The sequence below is a fragment of the Terrapene carolina genome, unplaced genomic scaffold (genome assembly GCF_002925995.2).
Source record: "Terrapene carolina triunguis isolate 2854851 unplaced genomic scaffold, T_m_triunguis-2.0 Scaffold96, whole genome shotgun sequence".
Taxonomy (NCBI): Eukaryota; Metazoa; Chordata; order Testudines; family Emydidae; genus Terrapene; species Terrapene triunguis.
Window position 1 is genome coordinate 63,717,788 of NW_020664447.1, and position 23,380 is coordinate 63,741,167.

Below are 23,380 nucleotides of genomic sequence, written 5' to 3' on the forward strand. Positions count from 1 at the left end.
ATTAACCTTCCCCCCACACCCCATTCTCCTCCCTCCCATCCCCTTCCAGCGCACACACCCTCCCACCTTGGAAGTGACTCTCTCTTCTGCTAGGATGGGCCCCTTGACATCATGAACCGTATTCTGTCTTCCCGGCTGGAATTCAAACTACCCGTCTGTAGGTGCCCAGTGCATTGACCATGCACCTGAGAATAGACCCCAGCATCTGCCCAGGACGCCACCCCGCCTGGACCCTGTGGATGTGCTCCCTCTTTTGGGGATGTATCGTCAGCTCGGTTTGGAGTTCCTCTAACGTGGCTTCTTCTGCTTCCTCTTCCTCGTCTGTGTCTCAGGCTCAGCATGAGCATCATTTCCACGGCAGCAAGCACCACTCTGTGCCTATTTCTATCTACCGCTCGCCTGTCTCCCTACGAGGAGGACACGGTGGGTTTTCACTGTTTCCTTCTAACCTTTTTCTTCAGAACAGCTGTAGCATGCAGGGGAGGGGGGCTTGAGAACAGAATTTGACTTTCTCTGGCGGGGGTGTTTTTTCTCTCCCCTCCTCCAATCCCCTTTTATTTACCTCTATCACCCTCCCCCCCCCCCCAACCCGCTTTTATGAAAAACCTCCTTAAAACTGCCAACTTCTTCAGGCAGATCAGAGCTGTCCTGCATTGGGGGGTTAACCCTCGGCTGCCCAGCCGTGAGCCCCACTCCCAGGCTGGGAAGCCGGAGGGACTTACCGCTAGCGGCGTCAGGGCTGTGAGAAAAGTCCCACGCAGCTTGTCATCCAGCGATTGGGGCTGGGAGTGAAATTGACCCGGCCGCTATTCTTGCGGAGTGTGCTGGTGGGGCTGGGTCCTGGGGAGCCGGAGCCGGTGGTGGTGGTATCAGTGTGCGTTGGGAAGCCTAATGTTTGACAGCGGATCTTCCTGAAATCCGAGCGCTCTCTGGTCATGTACTGCGACTATGCCTCTATTGATGCTGAAGTGGGAAGCTTGGATCATGACTCTGCATGGGTCTGCATGAGCAGGCTCCATTTACCCTGCTGTAGGTTAGGACATGCTGGTCCCATGGCGCGCGCGTGTGTTGTGTCACACATACCCTCTCTTCAGGGAAACAGATTGATATTTCGAATCCATGTGTGTTCGGAGGTGAGCTGTGTGTGTGTTGGGTGTGGACATAGTCACACATTCTGACGGGCAGAGGGGGGACAGGGTCAATTTACGTGTACCTATCTCTGGCCATATGCTATGTAATCGGACACCGTCTCCATAAAACGGCAGCTAGTTAAGGTCTGAGAGCTGTACTTGGTGTAGCAAGTTAGAAGGGGATGATAGTTTACCCCTGGCGGGGCGGTACAGCGTGGGTGATGTACAGTAGCCCCCATAGCAGCGGGTCTTCTCCGGAGACATGCCCTACCCCTCTCTGGTGTGTTTAGGACCTGGATTACTGCATGTCCCCTTTCCCCACTGCACGCTAGCCCTGAGCGCTGGGGAGAGTGTCAGAGAAGCTACAAAAGGGGGGGGGGAAATGCCAGCACTGGCTGGGGCTCGCTCGCTGTCTCTCAATTTTATTTGATGAAGTTGTCAAGCAGCTGGGGGCTTATAAAGGGAAACGCTTGCTCTTGATGCTGGGTTCTCGCTGATCCCTGCTGTGCCTGGTATTGGCTCCCTGAAAAGCCTGGGGAGAGGCAATAATAGGAACTGTATTTAAATGCAGCCCGGCAGAGCAAGCGGGGGAGGAGGGAGAACTGGGGCAGGAAAGAAGGCGAGAGCAGCGCGGTGAAGGGGGGGGGGGGGCAGAGTTGCTTGGACAGTCCTGTGCTCCCTGGCGTGCTGAGCTATGCTGAGCTGGTGTAAACCTGCCAGGCAGAGGGACTGTGTGTGCTGCTCCCGGTTTCCCTGCGTTCCCCGGGGGAGGGTTAAACGGGAGTGCTGGAATGCGAGCAGAGCTGGATTCCGTGGCAGCCGTGCGCTCTGCTCCGCTGTAACTGCTCCTGCTTGCCCCGTTAGCCTGGCCGGGGCTAGTTAAGCGGCTTCTTCCCCGCTCCCACCCCAACGCGCCTTTCCCTCCCCTGCGGCAAGTGCTCAGCGCCCTCGAAACCTGCCTGCCTGTTTGCACTCGGCTGCCTCCAAGCAGCGAGGATTTCGGCAGTGGACAGGGAGCCCCAGGCAGCTGAGTGCCTGGCCTTTTGGAAAGAGTTTCTCCAGAGTTGCAGCTAGGGTGACCAGATAGCAAATGTGAAAAATCAGGACAGGGGGTGGGAGGTAATAGAAGCCCATATTAAAAAAAGCCCCAAATATCGGGACTGTCCCTATAAAATCGGGACATCTGGTCACCCTAGTTGCAGCTGAAAGTTGCAGACCCACTGCAGGGCATCAAGGTGTGAATTCCAGGCTCTTTAGCATCTTACCTCTACCAAGGCCAAGGCAGTGCTGGCATATTGCTGAAGGCTGGGAAATGACTGGAGCACCAGCAATGCTTGTGTCACTGCCATCCCTTCCTTCACTGTGTGTTCCCAAATTTCCACCCCTTGCCCCACCCAGGCTCTGTCTATTTAGATTGTGAGCTCTTCGGGATAGGGACTGTCGACTGTTCTGTTTGTACAGTGCTAGCACAGTGGGGCCCCCTTCTTGGCTGGTCCTTAGGCACTACCATAATAAACATGGTTAATAATAATGATAATAATAAACTCTCATCTGAAGTTCAGTGGATGGAGTTCAATAGGTGGCATTGATTGGCTTTATGTGCATTGTCTAGATATGCTTTCCTTCAATTTTGAGGCTGATGATGAAAGTGATGAGAGAACTAGCAGCATTTTTTTTAACCTGCCCATATCTACAGATCTGGCTATGCACCATCCTGACCTGCAGCACCACTGTGTTTTCAAGCCCGAATCCCCACATGATGGCAGCTTAGCCCAGTTATGTACCATCCCCTGCTATTCCCATTCTGGGCTTCCCACTGCAGCTCTCCCAATGCATCTCTGACCTGCAGCACTCCCAGCTATTCTATTCTTGCACCTTGTATACAGCTCTGCCAGTGTGCCCTCTTCTATCCCATTCCTGATCCCTACCACAGCTCTGCTTGTGCTCAGTCCTGACTCTTTGCATCCCCTTCTCTTCTAGTCACTGGCTTCCCTTCCCTCCAACCCAGTCTGTCCAACAGCTGTAACAGGTATCCTGCCCCTCCTCATTCAGAGCATCCTGTGGTCAGGAATGCTAGAACAATTTGTATAGTGGGGGTGCTGAGAGCCATTGAACCAAACTGTAAACCCTGTATATGATGGAATCCACTTCAAGCCAGGGGTAGCACCCCTAGTTCCAGCACCTATGCTGTGCTCTTTGTCCTCTAGCCCTACCTCTTCAGCTGAATGTGTGTCAGTTTCTGCGGAGGAGGAGGAGAAGTTTGGTTCATAGACCACCTGTGAGTGAGGATTTAACATATGGAGCAAAATGTTTTATTGGGTAGCTCTGAAATAAGGTGGCAGGGAATGGTCCATGAGGATGTAAATAGCCTCCTTTCTGCTCTAGATCTGGCACTGTTAGCCGTCACCCCTTCTTCTAGCTTCACCACCTCCCCAAACGCCAGCAAATCCAGTGGAAGATAAAAGCTGTCCTCAGCTTTGTTCAGGGACCTGGGGCATTTTCCTTGCTTCCTCATTGCAGTAACAAGGCAAGGGAAGTGGAGGGCTCTGTGAGCTGATGCCAACACATGAGCCAGCCTGAGATTCCCCCACCCCCCTAATCATGCCATACCGGAAGGTTGGCATGGAACCCCCTCTGGGAATGAGCAAGAGTGAGAGAGGAGAAAGGGACCATGAAGACAGCTGGTCTTTTACCAAAACACAGGCTTGGTTTATATCTGTGTTTTTCTTTCATGTTGTACGATAGAGGCACTTAGAATTTGGACCTGTGACAGCTTTGCAGAGTCAGAACTCAGGGAGGCGGGGTGTGTGTGTACATGTGTGTGAAAAGAGGCTGTCTGTGTTTACTGGGATTTTGATTTCTTCTTTGGTGGATGAAACTAAAGGGCCTGATCCTGATCCCATTGAAATCGATAGTTGGGGCAGGCTCAGGCCTCAAATCCGCAAGCGGTTTAGCCCTTCAGAGCCTTTCCATCCCTGGTGCCTCATCTGTACTGCCTAAACCAAGCTGTGACTATCCAGAGGGCAGTTTTAGAAGGAACTCGATCTCCTCATCCTCTTCTGAGTCACTTATGCATCTCAGTCATTGTATGCATATACAAGTAACAGATATCAGAAACTGTTAATCAGTGTGGAAAACCTCTGTCCCATAGGAGGCAGCCATCGTAGTGTATAGTTCTCTAGATAAATGAATAGATGTCCCCCTATGCCTTTCTTTGGGGCTGCTTTTGGGCTTCCACAGAAATCAGTGGCAAAACTTCCATTGACTTCAGTGGTGCAGGATGGAGACCTGAGCTGGCAGTCTGCTCAGTGCCAGTATTGTAAGGGTTTCCAAGATGCTGCTTTTCCACATTCCTAGCTGCAACCTGTGAATGCTGAAACTTGGTACAGCATAGTATATAGGGGAGCTGGTCTCTGTATAATGATTCTCTGCGCCACGTGCACACCCGTGTCAGCAGGTGAGCAAACAAAGGTTTGCATAGAAGAACAATGCCAAGCAAAGCCAGTTCTACAGGTAGGGGGAAATCCCCCATTCTGTGTGTGGACCTTCCAAAGCAGAGTGGGATCTCTGTCGTGAGGGAAAGCCATACAACCCCAGCTGCTGCAGAAGGGGCTTCTGGGACCTAGCTTTTGAGACAGGAAAAGAAGTCCATAGGGCAGCTAAGTTTTGGGTCGGTTCATCTGCAACCCAGATATGGCAAGGTTTCATCCACTCCAGAATAGCTAATGGGGGCCCCCCCTATAAAGCTACTTAGCCCCCTGCTGGGTCAGCTGCTTTCCCAAAGCCTGCACCAGTGGCTTGCCAGTCCCTTGCTCTGTTTTTTTCTTTGCCTGCACTAGGCAGCTGTATAATGCGTGCCACTGGTTGACAGATAAAATAAGATTGTATGTATTTTGTTTTAGTGATGAATTAATTAATTCGGTTTCTCCTTTTCTCCCTCCAGCCATATTTTTCTCTCCCCCTCCTCAGCGAATGGGGGGCGTGCAGAGCTGTTGCGTGACACCATGTGCGGGAGGGCCAGGCCCTCGGATCTGCTCAGCAGGGGTGGCTGGGGAAGAGGCGGTGTTTTGTACCTTGCAAGGACCAGGCTTGTTCAAGCTGTAAAGCGAGTCACAGTGAAATGCGAGGGCTTCTTGTGAGGATTGGCAGCGAGGAGTCACCATAACTTGTAGGTGGCAACTCGGAGCCCTTAGTCACTTCTCACAAGTCCTGTCATTTATAGTCCCCTTACATGAAGCATTTATGAGGGTTGTAACATTGCTAATTTCTTTTTTTCAGTTGGTGAGTGAAAACTCGTGTTTGTGCAAATGAGGAACTAATCCTGAATCAGTGCTGTGCAAACTTCCCACACAGCTCTGCCAATGCACCCCAATTCTGACCTGCAATTCCTACTATTCTAGTTCTGGCTTCTCCTCCAGTTCTGCTAATGAAAATTCTGCTAGTATTCTCCCTACTGCCTTCCCCATACAATTCAGCCAGTGACTTGGTTCCTGATCCATAGCATTTGACGTGTTCCCCTGTAGTGTCCAGTGCCTTTATCCACTGAACACTCACAGAAATGCCAGATCTGCAGTCCCCGAAGGACTAATGTACACACCAGTTTGTATGACTAACTCAGGATCAGCCCCAGCTTAATATAACAGCCCTCAGAGATATTCATAGTGAAAACAACAAGTTTATTATTATACATTACCACCTGAATCTTGAATGAGTGAGAATATTGAATACAAATGGCTACATCTAAAACAAAATCATAACATGCTTTCTAGAGACTAAACTTAACAGGTAAACTTCTTGTCTAAAGAAGTTTTATTTCACCCAATGTCTTCTGCAGCCTTTCAACCAAGGTTGGTTGAGATCCCATTTTCATGAATGTAAACACACTGCCAGTTTATTTATGTACAGGATAAAGGGGTGTCGTCTTTGCCTTCTTATATCCCTAAAGTTCATTGTCTGTACCCAGAGTCAGGATAACCTTCCCCCAACGCTCATGGCTTATTTTTCCTGCGTGCTGCTTTCCTGTTGGTTTCACATTTCTCTGCTGTCTTTGTATGTAAATAGACATTCACTGTGTTAGCTTAAAGTGCTTAATTTACACCCGACAGAGACAGGTGAATAACCTCTCTTGTCTGACAGAAAACCTGTTGGCCAGCCGTGCCTGTAAAACATATTTTCAGTAAATCTACATAACTCCTTATATGTATCTGTACATACATCTCACAATGATATTAATGACCAGTGGAACCAACATTTTCATTTAAGACTCACATGACATTCTTTGGTGAACGAGAATGTACCTACCAGAATCAGGACATTCCTGTAACCCCTTTGCCAGTTGGCATTAAGGGGTTCCTGAGTCACAGTACCAAGCAAAAAAACTTAAGGTGCTGCTAGGACCAGATGGTATTGTTTTAGTAAATGACCTTCCGCGCTCTGAGTTAATTCTGAACTATTACTCCATCATGGTGCTAGGGGGTGCTGTGCTGCTGGAGGTGCCCCCTTTCAGAGGAGACATACAAAGTTTCTGTTCCTTAGTCTTATTAAAAATCCTGTGGCACACTTTGCAAGAGCAAGGTGTGTTAGTCCTGAGTCATCATTAAGTCAGGGCTTTCTTCCTCCCTATATTTCCCGCTGAGTTAGCTGGTGGGTTCTTCTTCATGCTATCTTCTCTGCTTTTTATCAGTGTTGCTCTGAGCTGTGAAACAGCTGCTATGTTCCATACCAGAGATGGCTGTGTTTCAAAGATAGGTAATACTGGTGTGTAGTTTGTTTATCAGTTTTAGGTTGTAAAACAGTTTTCTGCTACTTTGGAAGATACTTACACTCACACTATACAATCATTATCATTACAAAAATAAAATGACAATCTTTTTAACATTCCTGTGTTAGTCGTCATTTTCTCTTCCACTGTAACTAATTACTAAAGGAAATTTTGTTAGTCATCAGCCAGCTTTTTCTCTTTTTTTTTTTCTTGTTTCTTCATCCTGCTACAGTGGCATCAAAATATGTAAGCAATGTTATGACTGTCACCACAATAACATGTTGTGATGCCATAAGCACTGTAGTCCACACTCCACTGTAGCTTCAAGCAGGCGCTGGTATGGGAGAGAGTCATCTCTTGCTGGAACATTTAAAAGTGGAGAGTATTCATCTGGTGGTGGTGGTGGAAGCCCCATAGCTTGAGTAAATTAACACAGAATTGATCAAAGCACAGGGGAATATACTGCAATACTGAATATTCTGTCTTGGCTGGGAAGTGGACTGGATAGGAGCTATTGCATCTTTTTCCATTTCCACTCATTATGATGTTAAGAGGACTTGCTTTCTGCTTAAATTGTGCTGGGTATCAATCCTGCACTGGCAGAGAGGTGGACTGGAAGATCTAATAGATCTTTTCCATTTCTAGCTTCTGTGAATATTAAATTTGAAGTAGAGGAAGGATGGTCTTCAAGTTTACAGTGTAAACTTCAAGTTGGCCTGTGGCTCTGTCTTGTTGTGTGATCTTGGACAACTCATGTTCCCTGTCTCTGCTTTATACCTTTTTAAAAATGAGGACAGCACCAGTGACCTACCTCCCAGCAGGGTTGAGCAGCTATGTCCATTAGTGTGCGTTGAGATCCTAGGTAGGAAGCAATATAGATGTGAAAAGTCCCTTTATTACTCTTGTGCTTTGGCAACCCAAAAAAAGTAGCCAAGATCGAACCCTGCCTGAAGAGGAGGAAGGACACTTTTGAATTCTGGACACGGAGCCTGGCAGTGTTTTCCGCCGTGGTTCTGAAGTCTGAATGGGGTCTAGCCACAATTGCCACCTTTGTTGTTTTCAAAGGAACAGCAAGAATGTTTTACGATGGAACGTCGGCTGCTCAGAATTCCAAACAGGCACTGGGAGTGTGGGTCTGTAATTTGCCATGGCCCCCTCACCGTTTGCTCAAATTACTTCTCTTGCTCTCTCTTTTTGTGTGTGCGTGTTGTTTTTGCACATTAAAACATAACTGCGTATACCCCTGAGTGACTTTCCCCCAAACTATGAATTTAAAGTACTTCCAACACTGTCTTTTAGAATTTGAATATAATTATATGCTTTGGGTGTAAATTGTGGTTTTTGCTACATAAGAAACTAATGGAAATGATCTGCCTTTTCCTATAGTTTACAGATTATACGCTTTAGATCTGGGAATATATATTTAGGCTGCTTTTCGTATGGTATATTAAAATGAAAATGAACTCGGTGTGAGCTACAGTAGTTGCTAAACGTGCATAGCAGGTTGATAGAAGACAATACTGAACTGAACCAGTGTTAGGGTTTTACCCTAACATCTTTCTGTCACACCTTTTGTCTCTTGACATTCCTGTTTGTTGGGCAAAGGGTGGGTGAAAGATACTTGGCAGCACAGAAGTCATCATATCTGCGGCAGCTCAAGAGGGTGCGGTGAATGAAGCAGACTGTCATAAGATGTTGCTGGGAGGAAAGAAAGCCCGGCTCCCTTGTTTTGAATATTGCATGGTAGAGAGTCCTGGATGCTGTTGTTTTTTGTTTGTTTGTTTGTTTGTTTTTTTATAGAGCTCTCATGCAAGCTGTGCCACCAGACTGACCTTCCTCTGGGTAGTCACAGAGCAGGCACAGCAGAGCAGTGGCAGGGCAATCTTCCCCCATGTTGCCCATCAGGGGCCCTCAACCCTGCTCTAGAAGCACCTCCTCTGGGATGGAGACTAAATTCATTCTCTCAAGATAAAGCAGTTGTCTCATAGGTGGGGGTGGTTGGTTTTCATGGCTCTGTTCCTAATCATCATATTGGACTACTAGAGGAGCCAGTTGTCTGAACCTGAATGGGAAGGCTTATGTGGAGTCTCTCTGCATGTGCTCACAACTCTTTCTAGTGGCTGGCACCTGGGATCGCACACCCTGCTACTTATTGTGCATCTACCAGAGTTGCTCCTTTACCTCAAGTTGTAGAGATACCATGGTGATGGAAGCCATACAAGTACCTAGACAGATGGCCTGTGGTTTTGATGCTGAATTTTCTAGGTTCCGTACCCACTGATGACCATGGTTTGACATTAAGGCAGCCAGCCATTGTTTGTGGTGTGATGCTTCAAGCTACTTGATGGGTGAGTTTGTTGAACAGTGTTAGAAAGGACAGTTATGGGGCCAGTCTGTCATCCTGTGCTGCCTTTGAAGTGATATTACTCCAGAACTATTATCTGGGAAGAAAATACAAGCTACACCCTCCTCAATTGTTACCAGATTTTCCCGTTACTTTGGGGTACATTCATTTATTAGGGTTACTATTCTAGGGTGGAGGCTGTAATTCTATCAATGTACTGCTTGTGTCACTTGTGTTCTCATAAGGAGCTCTACTTCTCCCTTCTGCAAGTTCCCTCCCAATGGAGCTATCCTGCAGGTCCTAGGTTCCCCAGGGCTGGGTCCTTCCAGCCCCAGAATCGGAGACTCACACTCACACTGAGCGCATCTGAGAAGACCGGTTTAATCAGCATTCCCAAACTGATCCCTCATATGCCCTTGGACTCAGCAGGCTGGGTCAAACAGCACCTCCAAGCTGTCACCCTCAGACGCCTGAGCAGGCTGGATCGAGCAGCACTTCCAAGCTGCTACCCTCATATGCCCCAGATTCAGCACGTCCCTATCCCCACTTTCATGTTACAGTTGTTCTGGTAGTAACCCACTTGATGAATGTAGCGGGGTGGTCACCCGCTCCGGCCCAGAAAGGGTTAAAGCCAGCCCTGGGAGAGGGCTGAGGCTGGGAAGGAAAGCCTGGGCTGATTGGGGAAGGCAGTAACAGCTGGGGCCATGCCCCAGTCAGGCCCAGATGGTCCCTATAAGAGGCTGCGAGCCAGAAGCCCAAACAGTCTCTCTCTGCCTTCAGAGAGAAGGGCCTGGCTGCTGGGAAGTTCAGGGTGCCTAGAGTGAGGCAGGGCTGGGGAAAGGGCCAGAGGGGCTGGGGAGCTCCAGGCTGGCAACTCCACAGGCTGCAGGCCCTTGTCCAAGGCCCCAGAGAGGCACTGGGTTCCAGAGAGAGGCAGCAGGTCCAGACCCAACCTTGCCTATGATGAGTGGCTTATACTGCAGTCTGCCCCAGGGAGTGGGGCTAGATGGTGACTGGCAGTAGCCTTACACTGAAGTGAGGTGGGGTTAGTGGGTGGGGGTTCCCTGGGGAGGGGAGACCCAAAGAGAAAGGGGTTACTGCCCGAGGGCAGCCCCCAGATAAAGGGGCACCGGGTCCGGGAGGGACATGGGGGCCAAGTGGCGAGCCGGATCACCGGCCTGCAGAGGGCGCTCCAAGGCTGGCAGAGCGAATTCCCATGGGTGACCAGCAGGAGGCGCCGCAGGGGTGAGTCCACACTCTTACAATGAGCAAACTTCACAGGATTTTTGGGCGCTGCAGGGATCTGTAGCTTAGGTACAAGGAGCGTTGCTACAGAGCGAATGGGGAAGCCAAAAAACTCCCGGGAGGGACGGGGAGAGAGAGAGAGAGAAGCAATCAGCTTAACCATGAAAGTTATTTATTGTCAGGTAATAACCATACAAGGGGAGCCAAACAAACAAAACAGTTATGATATTAATTCTAACTTAAATTTGATTATAAAAGTCAGGTTTGGAAAACTATAACTGATTACGCAAGTCAGGGTCAGAAGGCTATACCTAGAGAGAGAGAGAGAGAGCTGGGTTCTCACCACTCCGTGAAGCTTGAATGGATCGGAGTTCCCAGGTGGAGATGGTAGCTGAGGGTCCGAAGTGTTGGAGACAGGCAGAGCCCCCAGTACGGTCAGGAGAAGATGAAGTCCCAATGGAACTGATGCAGATTTTGGATCCAGGCATCAGAGCACTTACTTGAGCATGGGTAAGGGTTTTTGTAGGGAAAGAACAATGGTCCAAGGGAGAACACAAGATTTGTTTATGGGTAAACTGATAGCTCAAGGGAGTATACCAAAGTTTTGTTCAGGCTAGACAATAGGAACTGATCATTCCTGGCTATGGGCGGTGTTCCTTCCAGAGAGCTCACAGTGCAATTAGGCAGCTTCAGTATTTTGAATACCAATAAAGGATTTATTACTAGAATTGGTCTGATACCTACTGAGCTGGGTATGTGCAGGGGTAGGTTCATTAACATCTGGAGCAGAGATCCCCCATCATGCAGTGCTTCCCTGCTTTTCTGGTCCCAGAGTTCAGTGCGGTTCTTGCCTTGGAAGCTCTGTTCTCCATTCTGTATGCCAATGGAGATGCTTCCCTGTCCCATCTTCGATGCAAATGAGACTAGGGGAGTTTCCTTAATCCTGTCACCCTTGTCCGGAGGGGTTTAGGTGCGTCTCCCACTGCCTTTTCATTGCTTTTTGTAAGTCTTTCTTCTGATCGGCTTTGGTTCAAGCAGAGGCTGGCGGGGAAGGTCTTTCGTGAGTCAGGCAGGCTGAGTACTGCACTCTGGTTCCTCAAGAACCCAGAGCTGATAGGTAACACAATAGACATCTAAAGAAGTCTAACCATTTACAAATCATCTCTCCTTGCTCGGCTCACAGAGCATTTGCAAACTCTGCTGGGAAAGCCTGAACTCCAGGGTTTCATTACTGTTTTGGTGGAAACTTGCAGCTCTGCTCACTTTCAGACTGGAAGGCAGGCCTCTTATGGCATGTATACATAGGCTAATTCATTTAGCAAAAATGTTTTTGGTCCCTCTTACTTCCTTGCAGGATGGCTGAAAATAAGAACCGACCTGAACCCTCACCCAGAAAATCAAACTGAACTTTTGACAAAAAGAAGCTCGGTTCACTTTTCTCGCCTGCCTCCATGCTCTCTGAAATCCTTGCAGTCCGGCCTTTTTCCATGGAATTTCCAGTGTGGTTTGTAGATGGGGAGATTCTGATTATCTAGAGGAACATTCTGGATTTTGGGTGTTTATTTGAATCAAGCCTCCAAACTTCATGTGCTTCACCCTTTGTTACTTCCCTAAGAAATGGTGACCACTTGAAAATGTTACCCAATAAACTCTCAGGCCTGGTCTACACTAATCCCCCAAGTCGAAGTAAGGTATGCAACTTCAGCTACGTGAATAACGTAGCTGAAGTCGACATACCTTAGTTCGAACTTACCGCGGTTCAGACGCGGTCCACACGCGGCAGGCAGGCTCCCCGTCGACTCTGCGGTACTCCTCTCGCCGAGGTAGACAGCTACTAATTCTCTAGTAAGTGCTCTAAGCTCTGGGTGTTACCATTTTATATAGATATTGTGCTTTTTGTACCATAGCACTCTGGAGTCTTGGAACCTTGTGAGATGGAGTCAGAAGAGCAGCTAAAGAACGAGCTTGCTTGCTCTTCCTTTCTACCTGTCTACCTCATGGTGACCCTTCTTGTGTGTGTTGCATTCTGCCATGGTTTATGGTGCCCTGCCCTAGGCTTTCCAAAAAGAGCTCTTCATTCATTGACTACTGAATCAGTCTGCTGTTTGCAATAGCCAGTGGGGCTTCCACAGAATCCAGAGCTCAGGGTCTGGAAGCCATGTCTGGAACTGGATCATTGTCTAGATCCTGTTATGTGAGCGTGGCCATCACTTGTCCATCTGGCTCCTTCCCTCCCGCTCCCCTCCCATCCTGAGAGTGTGAAGGGAAGACACCTCCATCATGTCTCCTCTTTCCCATCAAATGACGGCTGCTGCCGGTTGTTCCAGTCTCCCTCCCCTGCATGCAGGCCAGCACATTTCCATCAGGCTAGTTTTGCAAAGATATTGATGGCTTTGAACGCCTTTTCACTTTTTATTAGCTCACCACTGAGTCTCTTCTCCTTTTCCTGTGCCCTCTTGCGTTCAGAGGCAGTTCATTAGAAGCAAGGAAAAGGCAAAGAAATTAATTTTCCTTGAGAGATGCATTCAGCAATTCATAAGGGGAAGAAGGAGAAGCAGAGCAGAGGGTTTTTTGTTTTTGTTTTGTTTGCATTTGCAAATGTGAGACTCACAAAGAATTTCCTGTGTCCTGCAGGTATTAAGTTAACTCTTGACTTGCTTATGTGAGATCAGGCAGTACCCTAAGTTAGGTCGGCAGTGTTTGCAGTAAACTACAGCAGAGAAAGGTGAGGGGGCGGCCCCCCTCAGGCAAGGAGCTGGATTGTACTGATTTAGGAAAAGAAAGCAGGCATTCAGAGCCAAAGATCTAGGGGCCAAATTCTGCTCATGGTAATTCAAGCTTACTCCCTTTTAGTCAGTGGTGTTACAGCTTTAACTAAATTACAGTCTGTGCCCTAGTTAGCAAGCCATCTACTCAGGCCGAATCTTGCAACCAAGCCATTCAGATGTGTGATCTCTCTTAAAGGGGGGTATTTAACTCTACTGAGTTAAACACAGAGGGTGTGCCATTGGCCTCCGTAGGGCCAGGATTTCATAGTCACTTTGCAGCAGCTGAAGCTGTCCAGTGAAGCAGTGTTTAGTGGTTAGAGAAGGGATGTAAGGACTCCTAGGTTTTCTCCCTAGCTCTGCCACTGACTTACTGTGTGTGATATTTGAAGTAAGCCATTTAATTGCTGTGTGCCTCAATTTTCCCCTCTGTAAAATGGAGATAGTAACAAGTACAGTGAGAGTAAATATGCTTGTAAAGCACTCTGAGACCCTAGAGTGACCAGTGACATCAGAAAAGCAAAGTAGCATTCTCATCTCATAATATATTGCAGGGGTGGCCAACCTGTGGCTCCGGAGCCACATGCAGCTCTTCAGAAGTTAAGCGGCTCCTTGTATCGGCACCAACTCCGGGGCTGGAGCTACAGGCGCCAACTTTCCAGTGTGCCGGGGGGGTTCTCACTGCTCAACCCCTGGCTCTGCCACAGGCCCTGCCCCCACTGCACCCCTTCCGATTCCCTCCCCTGAGTTTGCCGTGCCCTCACTCCTCCCCCCCCCATCTTCTGCATGCCACAAAACAGCTGACTGGGAGGTGGGGAGGGAGAGGGAGGCGCTGATCGGCGGGGCTGCCGGTGGGCCGGAGGCACTGGGAGCCGGGGGGTGGGGGGGAGCTGAGGTGGGGCAGCTGACGTATTACTGTGGCATTTTGGCAATGTACATTGGTAAATTCTGGCTCCTTCTCAGGCTCCGGTTGGCCACCCCTGATATACTGGAAGGAGGCACCCAAACTGCACCTCAAATATTTGAGCTTGTATTCAGCAGACACAGCAGCACCATAACAGCTTGTAGCATTTTTACATTGTGCCACTGGCTGTGGGATTTCATCCCTGCAGTGCTATGAGGAGTAGGACAGTTGTACTTCCATTCAGCCAGTCCTCACCCTGGGACCCCATCCCCAGATCACACAATCAGAGGAATTTTGATTTACCGAACTCCAGGGTTAAAACCCAGTGTTCTCCTGGTTCAGTCACAGCTATTTTTTTCGGAGTGACTGAATCCACAACCCCAGTGCGAGTGACTCCATCATTGCAATAAAGAACAGTGAACGGTCCTGTCTCTCCCTCTAGCCCATGGCGGGGAGGGGGAGAGAAGGGGCAGAACCGCTACTTTTCACTGTTGCCACAAGAGGCTGTTTACATCATCCAAGGCTTGTCACTTACATGCAGTGTTCCCTGTTCTTACCTCATTTCACTTCTGCCACCAAGTGAGACTCTTTCTGTCAGGGTTCAATCAATCCATTTGACCAGAGGTTGTGAGCTAAATTGTAGAGGCAGTTTCAGCCAGCAACGGAAAGAGAAGGAGACGGAGAGACGAGGAGGAAGAGCGAGATTAAATAGAAGTATAAATCAGTCAAGGATATAGTTCCCATTTTCCTTTCCTTTTAATCAGAAATAAAAGGAGAGAAGGATCATCAAAGATCTATTAAGTACAAAGCAGCTCTCAACTAAAGACACAGGCAATTTGCAGCTGGAGGAAATAAACAGCCTAACTAAAGTAAAAAAGAAATGAAGTATCAGATCTTATCAGCATGGTCACTCCTGTGCACTCTTCTTAGATCTGAACTCAGAGGCTAAGGCCCAAGGGACCATTGTGGTCATCTATACTGACTTCCTATCTAACTGAGCCCATAGGACTTCCCTGAATTTAATTCCTGTTTGTACTAGGGCATGTGTTTTTTAGAAAAAACATTCAATCTTGATTTAAAAGTTCCTAGTGATGGAGAATCCACCACAACCCTTGGTAAGTTGTTTTTTGTTTTTGTTCTTTTTGGACTGTATGGAATAATAAGCCTGGAGGCCATCACAACAGGTACATAATAAATTATTACAGTTAAAAGGCTAGGTTGTTGTACTGCTACCTGTGATGATCCACACTGTGTTTTAAAATTGTGTGTGTGTGTAATATTTCCATAAAAAACTCAACTCTATTCAGATGCAATGTCTGAAGTGTGTGTCTAGGGCTATTTATAATATATTTCCTCATAAAAGCTTGGTTCAGCTCAGAAACAGTGTCTGGTTTTTGTGTGTCTGTTGAGAGTTGGGGCTATGTATGTGTAATGCATTTCCATAGGGAAGCTCAGTTCAGATGCTGAGAATGGTTTGGGGCTTTGTGCATGTAATATATTTCCCCGGGGAAGCTGAGCTAAGATGCACCTGTTTCTCAGTGAGCTCTTTGTTTCTTCTTTTATCCCATTTCACAGCTATTCTGATTGTCCTACAGTGACCCCTTTCTTTTGTCCTTGTAGCATTGCTGTGGGATGCAAGGGCACCTTCTGGGGTGGCTGTTTCAATTGCAGGCATTCAAATGGTTGAACATCATAGTTACAGGAATTCTGTCAAGAATATGGAGATGCTGCAAAAACCCTAGAGGATTTGGGGTAGCCTCTCCTTATACCACTTTTTGCTGCAACTCCTTATACCACCCTGTGGCCCAATAGGGGCCTTGTCCTAAAAGAAAAACTCCTTGTCTTCCAGTGTCAGGATGGGTTGTCGTCATGCTTGGGCAGAATGTGGTGATGTCACAATGCAGCATCCTTGTTTTGCAGTGCAATGCATGGAAAGTTTTTTGCAAAATTTCCTTCTTTAAATATCTGGTATCTTATAAAGTTATAAACATAACTAGATAGGAAACTTACTGAAAGGGACCCATGTAAAAACCCACAAGTCCTTTGGGGTTTCCTATGGAATGGCTCAGTGTAAAAGACAAGTTTTGTAGTGACTTTGACATTCCAGCATAATGCATTCAGGGGTGGGGGACACAGAATAAGAAGAATGGCCTGTCTGGCAGAGCCTTACTTGGCCAACTCACTCATGCATATGAGGGAAAAGTTAAGATTGTGTGTCTTTGGAAGAGGGTTTGCAGGGATTTCATGGGCTGCTTCCAGGTCAGGAATTCACAGATAAGCCTCTAGTAGTAAGGAACACCTGTGTTTTAACCCTTGCGTGACGAGGGGCTGGGAACCAATAAGATTCTGGGTTCAAATCCTAGCTGAGTCATGGATTCTGTGGGTGATATGAGGGGCACGCTGTTCATCCTTCTTATGCTTCTGCCAAACCCAGCTGGGAAAACGGGTCAATGAAACCAGAGAAGCCATTGAAAAAGAAATGCTGCATCTGAGCTGAGGTACATGGGGGAATAAACTGCCTTGCATTGCTGTGCTCCGGAGAAACGTACAGCACGATCAATGAAACATCAGCACTAATTTAGACTAGCCATTAGAAGAGACATATCCAACCTGAAGGAAGAAAGTCATCACATAAGATGAGATTTTGCCATGCTCATTGGTCCATCTGGTCTGGTATTCTGTCTTTGGCAAAAACAACGAGGAGTCCTTGAGGCACCTTAGAGACTAACACATTTATTTGGACATAAGCTTTCATGGGCTAAAACCCACTTCATCAGACGCATGGAGTGAAAAATACTGTAAGCAGTATATATATTACAGCACATGAAAATATGGGAGTTGCCTTACCAAATGGGGGGTCAGTGCTAATGAGGCCAATTCAATTAAGGTGGAAGTGGCCTATTCTCAACAGTTGACAAGAAGGGTTGAATATCAACAGAGGGAAAATTACCTTTGTAGTGCAGTGGCCAAAGCCAGATGCTTCAGAGGGAGGCATGTAACCCCCCTAAAATACAGTGAATTGTGTACCTCAGAGGAGGAGTATTTCTTCTTGACCTTGCAAATGATGATCATCTTATGTTGTGAGGAATGAGGATTGAGAGCCCTTACACTAACTAGGATAAAATTGCATTTCAGATACTATTCTGTTTTTGATAATAGCAGTTTTCCTCCAAGTGTGTCAAAGCACTGTACAAGCCTTCCTAAATCATCACATCACTCTTACAGCATATGTAATTAGGGTTATATTCCTTATACTTCTAATAAGAAACTGAGGCACAGAGAGGTGAAGTGACTTGCCCAAGTCAAACACTAAGCAGCAGAGCTGAGAATAGACCCCAGGACTCCTTACTCCCTGTACCGTGCACTAGCTACTAGGTGCATTCCCACCTCTTTGCCTCTTTCTAGGTTATTTGCGGTGATGATATCCTGCAGCAGTGAGTTCCACAAATTGGTTATACATTATGTAGAAAGGCATTTCCCTGCAGAAAAGCCAGGGCTGTGTGTATGAGTGAGTCCAACACAGCCTCAGTTGGGATTGAATGCTGCCAAACGAGTTCTCTGCTCTGGCTCCAAAATGTGCAGTAGTTAACTGCTGAGTGCTTTGTCTGCAAACAGCAGCTGCGGTATTCCAATTTGTAAGCACTGTTTAGCTGCACTCTGGGGTATGTTGCTTCAGAGAAACATTCCTATCTGTCCCGTGTTTTACTCTAAGCAAATGTAAGCCCTGCAAAGAGTGACTTTTGGCTGAAAGTATCTCAAGAGGGGAGAGGCAGAGTGGTCTGAGCATGGGACTGGAAAGCTGCAACTCCTGAGTTTAAAACCCAGTTCTGACACTGTGACCTGGTGCAAATCACTTCACTCCTCTGCGCTTCAGTCTCCCAGTCTGCAAAATGGGGTTTCCAATACTCACTGCTCTCCTAGAGATTTGGTAAACATTCGCTAGCTAGTGGGCCAGGTTAAATCAGAAGTCCATTGGTATAAGTTCCATCAGAACCCAGCCGAATGACTGCATAGTGCTTGCAAAGGTAAGGAACAACCTCAGCACTGTTCCTACCAGCTTGGCCAATGGAGAAGCTGAGACCTGCGGATCCCTGTTTCAGACTTGGCTACAGTAATGTGCAGAGCATGCACAGTGTGCCAGCCCCTGGATAAAAATCTTCGCTTGATCTCTTGTGTTTTCCAGCCAGCTGGCAAACTCAGCAGCAAAGAAGGAACTAAAGGTAACTTCTGTGGCCTGGGCTAGGCAGTGTGGGCATTCCTCTAGTGCTGGGCTGTAACCTGGATTGGAAGGAAGTTTTTCTACATGCGCGCGTGTGAGCTCACACACACACACACGTATGCTGTACCCTGCCCTCTGTCCTTACCATCACTTGACCCTTTGTGAAGGCTGGGTTTATATGTCCATATATCTGTATCTCCTGTCAAACTAACTTGATATCTTTTTATTTTTTATGAGATTACAAGGTTGGCTGATAAAGGTAATAGTGTTGATACTTAGACTTCTGTAGGATGATTGACTTGGTGCTGCATGACATTTTGATTAGAAAACTAGAACAGTATAAAATGAACATGGCACACAATCAGTGGATTAAACACTGGCTAACTGATTGGTCTCAAAATGTAATTACCAATGGATTTAACATTTTTATTAATGACCTGGAAGAAAACACAAAATCATCACTGATAAAGTTTGCAGATGATGCAAAAATTGGGGAGTGGTAAATAATGAAGAGGACTGGGCAATGCTTGAGTGATCTGGATTGTGGTAAACTGGACGCCACCAGACAATAGGAGTTTAAATACTGCTAAATGTAAATGTATATATCTAGAAACAAAGAATGTAGGCCATATATACAGGATGGGGAACTCTATTCTGGGAAGCAGTGACTCTGAAAAAGATGTGGTGGTCATGGTAGATAATCAGCTGAACATGAGCTCCCAGTGTGACGTGTTGGCCTAGGCATGAATGCGATTCTGGGATGCATAAATGGGAAGCTCGAGCAGGAGTAGAGAGGCAATTTTACCTTTGTATTTGGCACCGCTGCTGGAATCCTGTGTCCAGTTCTCATGCCCACAATTGAAGAAAGTCGTTGGAAAAAAACTGGGGAGGGTTCAGAGAAGAGCCTCGAGAATGATAAAAGGATTAGAAAACATGCCTTATAGTGATTGACTCAAGGAGCTCAATCTATTTAACTGAACAAAATTAAGGTTAAGAGGTAACTTGATTAGTCTGTAAGTACCTACATGGGGAACAAATAATGGGCTCTTCAGTCTAGCAGAGAAAAGTATCACACAATCCAATGGCTGAAAGTTGAAGCTAGACACATTCAGACTGGAAATAAGGGGAGTCCTGAGTTATACAGGAAGTCAAACTAGATGATCACAATGTATTCTTTTGGCCTTGAAATTTATGAATCTAGCTATATGGCGCTATGTTCAAAGTGCTTAGAAGTCTCCCAAAATAATTTCCACTCATATCCTACTTAGTGTTTGCACTGTGGCTTGAATAGTGAGAGGAAGAGGAAATGTGTCTTGGGGACCTTGATTTATAGAGATGTGGTCCCAGAAGGTACTCTGGCCCTGGCAGCTGATACACTAACGTTGTGCTATCTCCCAGAATGTAAGATTTCAATGTCAGGACAGAACATATGCTTATAATATGATCCTGTTGTTGGACTTTCTGCTCATTGTCTTAACTAGAGAGGAAACAGTGTTGGATCTAAGTTGATTTGGTATCCTCTGTTCAGGAAGCTGAAGAAGCACCTAGGAGCTACACAGGAAACACCACAAGCCACTAGTATGTTTCTGTGCACTCTTGTGAAATGTTCTCAGCAACTGTTTGAACCCCTGATTTTTAGTTTTTTCCTGGACCAGGCTACAGCCTTGGACAACTTAATGTATTGTTAATGCCATTATGAGTATTTGTCCATTACAGCACTAATTGTACACCAAGAATTCCTGATTAGGGAGCATGGTGAAAACATGGTTCAGTCCCATCTACACTGCTAGACTCTGAACCATGTCAGGGACTACAGTATTGTAATGCAGTCTCCCAGCACAGCAGTTGTTACAGTGTAGACAGGACTCTTAAACCCAATATGTACATCTCTATGAGTGTTGCATAGCTATACAAATCCTGGTGCACACAGGTTAGGGTTGCATGTATGTGAGCTATCCTGATTTGTGTGCACGTTAGGGATTTGCATATCTAAGTCATCTGTTTAAAAACTTGAGCTACAGCAGGCAGTAAGTACAAATATATATGTAAGTATTGTACATTTACATGTCTGTTTATAGGTCACAGATAATCTTGGTGTGACTCACCCAATATAACGATTTGCATTTTGCAAGACTTGTCTGTACATCATTACCACCAATGCCTTAACAAAGCAGTTCTTCAGTAACAGCGGTGATGGGTAGTTACATGTCTGTGAGCAGCACTATTTAGTGGTCAGAATAGATGACTGGGTATCTTTTTCTGGCTCTACCATTCACTAGCAGTGTGTGACCTCGGACAAGTCACTCTAACTCTCTGTGCTTTAGTTTTTCTATGTAACATGAAAATAATGATATTGACCTAGACTTGTAAAGCATTTTGAGAGGCCGGTATACAGTATACAGGGCCGGCTCCAGGGTTTTGGCCGCCCCAAGCAGCCAAAACCAAAAAGGAAAAAAAAAAAAACAACAACAAAAAGACACAATCGCGATCTAAAAAAAGCTGCGATCGCGATCTGCTGCGGTAATTCGGCGGGAGGTCCTTCACTCCCAGGCGGAGTGAGGGACCGTCCGCCGAATTGCCGCCGAATACCTGGAACTGCCGCCCCTGTCCGGAACCGCCGCCCCAAGCACCTGCTTGAGAAGCTGGTGCCTGGAGCCGGCCCTGACTGTATAAATGCAAAGTATTATTTATATGTGTGATATTATCTCTATATACATACAAACATTTCGCTCTGAGTTGATTCCTTGATTGTAACTTAAATTTGCTTATCATTAAAGAACTTAGAGAAGAAATTCAATCCTCTGCATTGTACAGTTATTGCAATGATTGGGTATTTTCAAAACAGATATTTAACAACACCATGATCTTATCAAGGGCCTCACTGAATCTGTTAAGCTGGCTAGATGTTGTTCACAATCCCCCTGTCACCAGCAAGTCAAGGTCTTGGGGAAACAAGCATGGTGCATTCTGCTTGATCCTGATGGTTCATCATCCAAGATAAGCAGGGGTTGTCTGCAAACTGCAGTCCCATCAGGCAAGCTCATATAGCATCTCATTTGACTTTTTTGCTCATCCTATTAACACTTTTTTTTTTTTTTTTGCACGGGAGCTTTGGAAGCTGAGCTCTACGATGGTGACCAAGGTGCCTGATTAACAGAGATTCCAGTTTAACACATCATTGGCCCATTAAATGTGAGGACCCTTTTAGTCAGACACTGAACCTCTTTGAGATTGATCTCCCAGAGGGCATTCATGTTGGAGGGGGGAGGGTGGTGTCAGGGTGCAGTGGCTTTTATGCTAATTGTGTGGAAGGATGATACACTTGGAAAAGGATCTTAATTCCTGGCTTGAGAAGGGTTTTATTTACTTCATTTGTTGTTCATTTCTCCATACCTGTTTTTCCCTAGTGCTGGCTTATCACAGCTCTGAGGCAAGTGCTTTTTCCATTAAACAGCCGTCAGAGGGTATGAGCATTTCTCAGTGATTGGGTTTTATCTCCTGTAACTCATCTAGCCTTGGGGATTCCAGAGACCCAAGTGGCACCATCAGTGTTGACTGCTATTTGCATGTGGCAGCCCTGGTTGGTTATGCCTGGTCAGTACCATTTACACTAGGTATGACTTCAGGAGTATGTTAGGAATGGATAGACATACAGTCAACCTGCAGTAGTTGTGGGTGCATCCATTTCTGCATGTAAATCAGATAATTACCCAATCTGTGTGCACACATTTGGGCATGGGAATGGCAAAACCCACAAATACCGGCAGGTATTTTTAGAGACCTGTTGAAAATATGTCTCACAGAATGTCCATGTTGTAAGATCATGCCAGTATAATTTCCCTGCATGCGGGCACGGGGAGAAGGATGGGAGAGAAGTGAGGGATGGGTTAACCGTGTGCATTTCTATTGAGCTAGTTGAAACATACTATTTTTAATTTAGGAATGTTGAAGTTGTTTCTATTTTGCAGAGCTTGCAATGAAACCATTTTTGAGTGTTCTGTAAATGTTCAGTAAGCAATACATTTCTGTGACCACTCTGATAACACTTTTGAGAAAAAATTCTAATGAGAACAGTTACCAAAAAATTGAAAATGCTGAACAAGTCAAAAGTTTACCATGATTTCCCCCCATTTTTTTAAAAAAAGGTCATTTTTCAATGAAAAAGCTTTTAGTTGGAAAAATTTCAACCAATTGTATTACACAAGAAAATCTGCAGCAGAACTGCTTTAAAAGGAGAGTGGGAGGCTGGGGAAGGGCAGAAGAAATGGGATTTCCCTTTAAATTTAGCAGTGAGGACACTTCACTGCAATAATTCCCTATCCCAGAGAAGCTGGTCTTGTCTGGCAACGAGAACCAGTGGCACCAACAAGTGTGACAGAGACGAGAAAACATTAAGACAGAGGGCGGATTGAGTTTAATAGCCTGGTGTTTATTGCTAATCAGTGCTAGGGAAACATCCTAATCTTTTGCCCAGCATGGCTGCTTATTAAACTCCCCTGTCCCAGCCAAAATCCTCAGCAGCTGCTGATTGCAACCCAGTGTCCCCTGGAGAGACAGTAGTGCCTGAGCCTGGCTAGGTTTTTTCAGGGGAACCTGACATGTCCAATTACCATCCCCTGTTCTGTGACACAGTGGAGTCTGTCTTTGTGGTTTTCCAGCCTGGTTGGTAAATGGGTGTCAGTTATGTAAAGACTTTCTAACAGTTGAGGAAACTACCAACCCTAATGGGCCAAATCCACACCCAAGGCTGGACTGTATCACATACAAGCCCTGTTCAATGCTGGGCCTGTGAAGGGATCTAGGCAGTGGCAGATTTAGAGTTAGTGGGGCCTTGTGGGCAGCTTCATTTTGGGGAGGCCCCCCTCGGGACCCAGCCAAGAAAAAGAACATTCTCTCTTATCCCCCCCCCTTTTCATTCTTTTTTTCATCCTCCTCCTATATTATAAGTAATGGGAAGTAAATGAAAATAAAGTGAGGTACCTTGATTGGGGCAGGGGGTTGGGGTGCAGGAG

General features: G+C 46.5%; 1 protein-coding gene across 3 annotated transcripts in view; it reads left to right on the forward strand.

Moving 5' to 3' along the window:
• Positions 1-23,380, forward strand: part of NRXN3 (neurexin 3) — a 1,356,989-nt gene that overhangs the window by 853,567 nt on the left and 480,042 nt on the right. The window contains exon 1 of one of the 3 annotated variants that reach the window (XM_026651478.1): positions 180-423. The exons of the other annotated variants lie outside the window; for them this stretch is intronic. Coding sequence (XP_026507263.1) covers positions 180-423 — 244 coding nt within the window. Of the gene's footprint in view, positions 1-179; positions 424-23,380 lie in introns of those variants that run through there. 3 annotated transcript variants of the gene reach the window in all.